The 7,807-nt window shown below is 46.9% G+C and overlaps 1 protein-coding gene across 1 annotated transcript in view; it reads left to right on the forward strand.

Annotated features, from left to right (window-relative positions):
• Positions 1-7,807, forward strand: part of ADARB2 (adenosine deaminase RNA specific B2 (inactive)) — a 114,973-nt gene that overhangs the window by 74,837 nt on the left and 32,329 nt on the right. The window contains exon 5 of the mRNA XM_035896815.1: positions 635-786. Within this exon, the coding sequence (XP_035752708.1) occupies positions 635-786 (152 nt within the window). The remainder of the gene's footprint in view (positions 1-634; positions 787-7,807) is intronic.

The raw sequence follows: 7,807 nt of genomic DNA on the forward strand, positions 1-7,807 counted from the left end.
CAGCTGAGAAAAGCCCACACAAGTTTTGCCCTCGCTTTTCAGGATGGCTTCTGATTTCCAAAAATGCCAAGTGATCAAGAAGGCGCTGCCGGCTTAGATGGAGCACTCGTAGGTGACTCTGGCTGAATGGGAGGGTGGGCATGGGTCGTAAAATCTGGGTGCTTCAATAGAGACCCTTGTCAGTGGAGCATATAAACACACATCTCGGTTGCAGGGATGTTAATGGGATTTAAACACATGCCTAAGCACTGTGATGAGCAGAGCTGATTTGTTCACATAAGAGCCTAACTTTTCCTTTCCTCGTGCACCAGAACCTCTTCAAAAATCAATGTGTTTATGCATCGGTTCATGTGAGGAAGGAGAGTTATCCTTCAAAAATCCACACATTTTATCATTAGAATATATTCTAGGTAAGCAAGCGAAAAGCACTTTGGCAGTTTTGACCCTCTTCACACATTTCTTCACTTGGAGAAGCTTATTGGTTTTATCTTGTTGTCACTAGGCGAAATATATGAAGCCAGGTGCTAATAAAAACAAACAAACAGAGGGAGAAAAACAGAGAGTGAGAGAGAGAGCAGAAATGTTTCTGATTTGGCATGTAACAAATGACCTGGAACCTCTTTTGTGATCGTAGCAAACGGCGAGAAGACTGGGAGCGATCAATCTTCGTGCGATTGAAAGAGGGAGGCTACAGGCTGCGGGAGAACATCCTGTTCCATCTGTACGTGAGCACTTCACCCTGCGGAGACGCGCGCCTCAACTCCCCCTACGAAATCACAACCGACTGTAAGAAAAAAAAAATCTTCCCTCTCCTTTTTTCCGTGTGTGTCGGTTTTTTCCTTTCTCTCTTTTTTTTTTTTTTTTTTTTTTTTTTTTTTTTTTATAAGACCAATCCTTCTTTCTTTGTTTGCTGGTGTTTCACTCGAGAGCAGAAGCACTGCAGGCTGTGTGGTGCGTGTGTGTCTGTGCGGCTGGTGCTCAGCCCCGCGTACTGGGGGAAGGTGTGCGGGGAAAATCAGAGCTGGGCAAGGCAGTGGGAGACTGCGCTGCGTGCCTGAGGCTCAGCGGCTCTGCTAGGGAATACTTCCCCAACAGCCTGGCAGGGAATGCAACCCTAACAGTAAATAAATGCCTTGGGAAGGGTCGTCAGGATGTAAGAGATACTTGGAGCCACAGCCATGGGCTGGACTAGAGGAGCAGGTCTCCAGCTGGGGATGCATGGATATTTTGTCAAGGTTTAGGCAGTACATATGAGTTGAAGAGCTGCATTTACCCCGAACCTGAGCTGTCTAGGCTGCAGTGGCTAGAGTCTGAGGTAGATGATATGATACAATATGATACGATATGGTATGATATATGTTATGACGCATCTGTAGTGTTGGTTGAAGGTCAGACTCTCTTCAAATACCACCTGCCCTTGCAGCAATTAATGTCAGAACCCTTCTGGAAAGGATCCTTGCCAGGCCATCCTGCCTCTGTCAGATCAGCCACACGGCCACTGCATGGCAGATGGACTAGATGAAGTCCACCACGTCAGCCTTGGAGTCCCCGGGCCATATTTACAGCATTTAAGTAGAAGCATGATTTACAAGTAGTTTCTCCTCTAGAGATGATCCTGCAAGTGAGGTAAACAAATCAGGTCTTGAGCCAGTGTAGATGCCACCAAGAAACCTGCAGAGCTTGTTGTCCGTGAAGAGACATCCTGTCTCCACCACATGACCCAGTACTCTCATCTCGTCACCCCCCCAAACATGCACGTCCCCGTCATTGCCCCACCATCGCAGAGGTGTATCCTTGTTGTGTACCCACTGCACCAGCTTTGCCCCTGCCTAGCCACAGGGAATGCCCCCAACGAGGGACAGGGGACTCGAGAGGTCTGTGGCTTGTTATCGCACGTATCTGTCACTCCATGATCCACCGCACGATGCGCAAGGTACACTCTTATCTCTGCCCTTGGGTATTGCTTCTCATACATGCATTTTACAGTGCTGGAATACCCACAGTGCTGGCTGCTAAACGAACATATAATGAGAAATAGTCCTTGCCCTGACTACCTTGAATGTGAAGCAGGCAAGACAGAAGAATGGATAGAGAAGGAAGCATAGACATGGGAATGTAAAATTAATCATCCAAGGTCACACAACGACCTAACTTCCTCACAGGCAAATCCATCAGACAGTAGTTTCACTCCTGGTTCTTATTTGTACAAGTTATTTATTAACGATTAGGTATTATTCTCCCCAGACTGGAATCTTTTTGTCATGTGTGAAACAGCAGCTTGCTGGGGCGAGAAAGCAGAATGCAGCTATTCAGGAAGGAAACACACTTCCTTACCTGACGTGATTTCTGCATTCTGTCAGCAGGGTTTATAAAATGAAGAAAAGCAAGTGTTTAAAAGGCAAATAATAAATTGGCAAATTCCTGATGAGGCAACAAAATGAGGATACATAGCATCATCTTAAAAACGAAATTTAAAATAAAAAAGGAAATGCCTATGAATATAAAAAGTGAATAGTGATTTTGGCCTCCCACTTTATATGTTTATTAAGAGATATCTAAAAAGGCTTTATATTTGGTTAAAGACCCTCCTGTTTCCCAGAAGGCAGCCTTCCCAGGGCATCCCTTACTTGACATCAGAACTGGAAGCACCAAAATCTGTATTTATTTTTAAAATGCAGTCCATTCCTGAAAACAACCCAAGTCTATCCTGGATGGATTCTGCTCGTTCATGCCTGAGGAAGCAGGTGCTTTGGGCAGCTGACGGCCAGTGCTGCCTATTGATATGCAGCTGAACCCAGCCCTGGAGGTGAACCGTCATGGATTGCTTCAAAAAGCACATAAATCTGCCAGCTAATGAGGGAATGCTTCTTTAGACAACAGTAGCTTTACCTACAGGATCTTTTTATCTTATTTATCTACAGTAACAGTACCTTTAGATAACAGGAAGCTGTGTTTAAAAATACATAATCACGCCACACCTGACACTCGTACAGTAAACTCGTAGGTGGTCACAAAAATGCTTTTCACGTTGGTTATGACACCAGTTGCTGCAGTGCAGAAGCTGGGGCAGAAAGGGCTCTGTGGCTTACCCAAGGTTACGCAGGGGGGCAGTAGCAGGACTTGAAGGGGTACTACAGCTGGTTTGTGTTTCCCTCTTTTAAGCAGATCCCTCTACCTTTCTCATGTGCTCTTAAAATAATTTAGTGCTGCATAAAAAGATGTTGCCAAAAGCTGTCCTTCAGCGAGATAAGCATTTCCTTTTAGCTCACATTATCCCAGAGACATCTGGGAAGATAAGTATTTTATAATGTTTATCATTCAGATCTCTTCTTTTTTTTTTTTTACTGAAGAAATAACCTTTCTTTCATCCAGTAATGACAAGAAACTCCAGATTAATGCTGTTTCATTTCTTAAACAACAAAGAAGCCTCTCCTAGAGCTAGCGCAAGCCATCAAACATTACTGATTATTCTCTAAAGATGCATTAACATTTAAAAACGGTGTCTCACCATGTGGTTTCTGGTTTTGCAAAGGCATATGATAAGCCTTTATCAATATAGGGAGGGACTAAAATCCACTTCTCAAATCTCCTTCCAAAAATTCCCTATTATCCACCGTGTCTTCCCAGCACCCTCAGGGAGGCCTCACATTTCCTTCTTATGAGCTTTGTTCTGGTAAGGGAGGAGATAAGCTAGCATGCACTTGAAACCCGGTTTGCTTCTTTCTGGCTAGTACAGGGTACCAAGTTAGAGGCATGTGTACAAATCTGACCTTACCATGGTTCATGTGACCAGCTGCAACACAGAGGAGAGATCCAGAGAGCCCACGCCCATACCAGGTTCATGCAGGAAGGTGAGAGATTAGGGACAAGAAGAGAAAAATCTCGCATTGATTTGCAATGATGCCCTTCTTGGATCAGCGGTGAGCCAACTAGTTTGTTTATACATCCTTAGCCAGCTCTAAAAGAGAGGTAAGACTCAGCTGGACCAGGGCTGCTCTGAGCAAGGACAGGGTTTCTAACTCTTCTTTTGATGCCTGCACATCAGGAGGCTGGAACACTTTAGGGGGGAATTCAAGTGAAGTTGAAGCTTTGGGAGAGGCTGGTACAATCCAAGAGAGTAGGGGAGGAATCTGAGGGGAGAGGTGCAGGAGTGGGTGACAGCAGGAGAGGAGACCAGCTGGGGTCGGTGGTGTTGAAGGAATAGGAGGTTAGGAAATGCCAGAGGGGTCTGGTCAGAGAGTTGTGAGAGGTTTATGGGTTTGTCCCAGCTCCATCTTTCCAACCAGTCTCCTTCCCAAGACTCTTTTCTCCTTGTCATTTTCCAAGGTCACCCTCAAGGTTGCAGCACAGCTATATGGTGAAGAAGCAGCCTGTTCCCAGTGCCCTCATCACTCTCTAATTGCTCCTTCACACACTCAGCTTCTGCCCCTGCTTCACATCAGTGCTGTAGGTCAGGGAGCCTGGGACAACATCTTTTGCCCTTTGTGTACATCCAAGCCAGGTACGCCTGAATTTCTGACTTCTCCTGAGGCAGCATCACAGTGCCAAGTTACCATGGGTTTCCTGGAAGTTTGAAGGGGGGCCAATGTTCTCCATTACAGCACACAGCTCCAGCTCACGAGGTGGAGCTGCAGCCATGGGGGCAGCTAGCCCTGTAATATTTGTGGCATATTTTACACCTTATCCTGAATCTAGGGCAAGCCACAGAATAATCAAGCCCTTAATTTGCTAAAGTGCCTTCCTAGCTAATTTAGGGCTTCTTGACTCATTGCTTTATTTTTTAAGAGCCTCTTGAAAAGCAAAATGAATTGCTTAAAGAATTGAGCTAATAAATCCTCCACTTTTGCACTCCTCCTTCCCTGGCAGGATTTTACCTCATTGTCCAGCTTTCTTCTAGAGATGCGTGCTCTCTTTTCACTACATGGATTGACAAAGAGACAAACAGAATTTGCCCCAGGGCTTGTCTCCATTCTTCTCCCCTGGGCTGCTTTTCTGTCTTTTGCTAACATGCTGTATTGCCTTGTACCATTGACTCCTTGATAGCCCAGCTCCTGTTTTATCCCCCGCTCCCTTTAGGTCTGAAACACACCATTGCATCTGCTCCGCATGGGGTCTTCCTCCTGCTTGTCTATTAACCTACAGCTGTGCTGAAGCTCTCATGCACACACATTTGACAGAGCTCTCATCTAAACAGGACCCACTTGCAACCACGTGAGCTGGATCATTGCCCTGGTAGGTGATGTGATGGGGAGAAGATGTGCACTGCAGTTTTCAAAGAAGTCAGGGAGCTGAAGAGTACCTGGAAAGACAAATCTGCGCTAATTCAAGTGTGCTTTCACTGTGCAAACCTGTGCTTTCCTTGCCTGTGACCCTGGCTGCTGGATTTTGCATCCCACTCTCAGATAAAACGTTCTGTGTTAACCCCTAAAGCTGGGGCTGCCTCAAAGAGTTGCCCTGCTCACACCGCGACTCAGCACTCTGTGTTCAGGTGAGGCTGGCCCAGGCTGCATCATCAGCCCCAGAGCAGAGTCCCTGAAAGCCATATCCCAAGCAGAGTGGCTGGAGAGGGCCAGGTTCAAACAGAAGCCATCTAAGGAACCTGTCCATCAACAAAAGATCCCGTGTGACTGTCAAGAAACTTTCAAGCACCAGAGTTCTGCATTCAGGGTCCTGCAGGCAGGTATCAGGATGCAAATACAAGGAGGAAGCTTAAGGCACGAGCTGGGCTAAAATCCCTTCCAAAAGCAATTGGGTCTGGTGAATGTTATTGGACATGGAAGGGGAAGAAATCTGTGCCTTCCTCCTGCCAACCCCATGTTTTGTTTAAATGGAAAAATTCTGTTCTTATGAGTAGACGGTAAGTGGGGTAAAGCATTTCAAGAACCATCTAAATAACTCAGTGATCTGAAAAGTACTTAGATATCTGTAACTACAAGAAAATACAAGTCCTAGCAGATTGAAATACGGCCCCTGTTACAAAAATCAAGGGTAACCACGGGTCATCCCTTGGGCTTGGACACTGTTATTTGTTTCCATTGTACAAGTGCTCCCAGGTACCATATCGCTCTGTTGTGACTGCTGGTCTGCTGCGGCTCAGGAGACCATATTGGAAATTCGTAGCTAGTCAGTGCATGGAGCAGCTTCCTTCTCGGCTGTAAAGTTGATTTTATGCTGATGAATGGCCCGTCTGTGGAACTGGGATGAAGGTGCATTATTTTCCTATTTTTCATATGACTGAGCAGAACAATACCTTGGGGGACCTCGGAATAAAATTATCATAGAGAACCATGCCCAGAAGTAACACGAAAGAAAAAAATGTAGGCTGTAATGCTGAACACTGCCTCAGGAGAAATAATCCTAGGACTGGATGAATTATTGTGGTCAGCCCAGATTGCTTTGTCATGTAAAGGATGCTGCAGAAATTGCAGACACAGCATGAGGCTGTTGGATTACTTTGGGGGCTAGGGAACTGGTTATTAAAGAAGGTGAGGAGAAATTGTCCTTTTGCTGCATGAAGACTAGACTGGGATGGATCCAAAAGGTTTGGGTTCAGGGTGTAAGCAAAGCACCCTTTGTCAGCCTCCTTTGAGATCAAGTCCTTTTGAAGCCGTGGCCCCTTCCCGCTTGTGCCACTGACACGGCCTCAATTTACCCAAGTAAATACAGAAGAAATGCAAAGACTTTCTACAGTTAAGTAGAAGCTGGTATGTCAAGGAGCTTACGTCCCTGCTGGGGTCTGTTAGTACTCACCAGGTTTATAAATAATTGCCCTGTTTTCTAACTCGGTCATTCTGGACTGCTGAAACGCTGTTTCAGAGTGTGGCTGCTTTCACCCCAGTTAACTTGGTAGGGAGAGCACGGTCACAGGGCTGTCCCCACCAGTCAGTGCTCTCCATCACTCACACACATCACCCGTGGCTGGGAGCAGAGATGAAGTGTGCTCCTGGCCGGGACATGCAGAGATGACAGCAGAGCCTAGCCCAGCTGTAGGTGTCCTCTGTCCTCCCAAGCATGGTAGGTGTGAGCAGTGGTCTGACTTCGCTCAGGGCTTCCCAGGTGTGGAGATGGTGCTGTGTGTAGCCAGTTCAAAGATTTTTCCCCAATATTCAGCATAAGTCCATGCTGGGACTGTGGGGCAGCTGCCGCCTTCTTCTGGGGAAGGTGGGCAAAAGGATTTCAGGAGAAGGAAGTGTGGCTGAGAGAGATCAGTGGGACCTTGGGTTAGGTTGGCCACGGTGAGGATGGGAAATTTTGGCAAGAGAGGGTTCTGTGATGTTCAGCTTTGATGGGGGGAGTGGGCAAGAGACAGCAGCTTAAAGCCTCGGGGCAGTGGGGGGTGGGGACTCTGGAAAGATTTGGGATGAGTGGAGCTCCTCTTCTTCCAATGCACAGCACCTACACAGGACTTGAAGGCACTGGTTTGACCCATCTCCAGCACTGCAAGAAGCTTTTCCTCCCCCAGCATCTCCTACTCACTCTCTGTTCCTCCAAGGATTCAGAGGAGGGAGACAACAGAGGAGAAAGGAGAGGAAAGATTCATGTCTGGGGGAGCAGGAGAATCAGAGGCAGGGACTGGTGCAAACCCTTTGCTGTGAACCCTGCAGCCCTTCTGATGCCGCCTGAGGGAAAAGCTGCAGAAGCAGCAGCTGTTGCATCTCTGCGTTCAGATAGACCCATTGCTCAGACAGAGAAGCACTGACAGAGGGTCTGCAAATAGGTGGTCCAGGTGTTCTGGCTGCTGGAAATCCCATCGCTTCTGGTAATCCAAAGGAGAGGTCTGATGCTCTGCTGCTGCCTGTCATGCTAA

The sequence above is a fragment of the Egretta garzetta genome, unplaced genomic scaffold (assembly GCF_000687185.1).
Source record: "Egretta garzetta isolate BGI_Z169 unplaced genomic scaffold, ASM68718v1 scaffold6, whole genome shotgun sequence".
Taxonomy (NCBI): domain Eukaryota; kingdom Metazoa; phylum Chordata; class Aves; order Pelecaniformes; family Ardeidae; genus Egretta; species Egretta garzetta.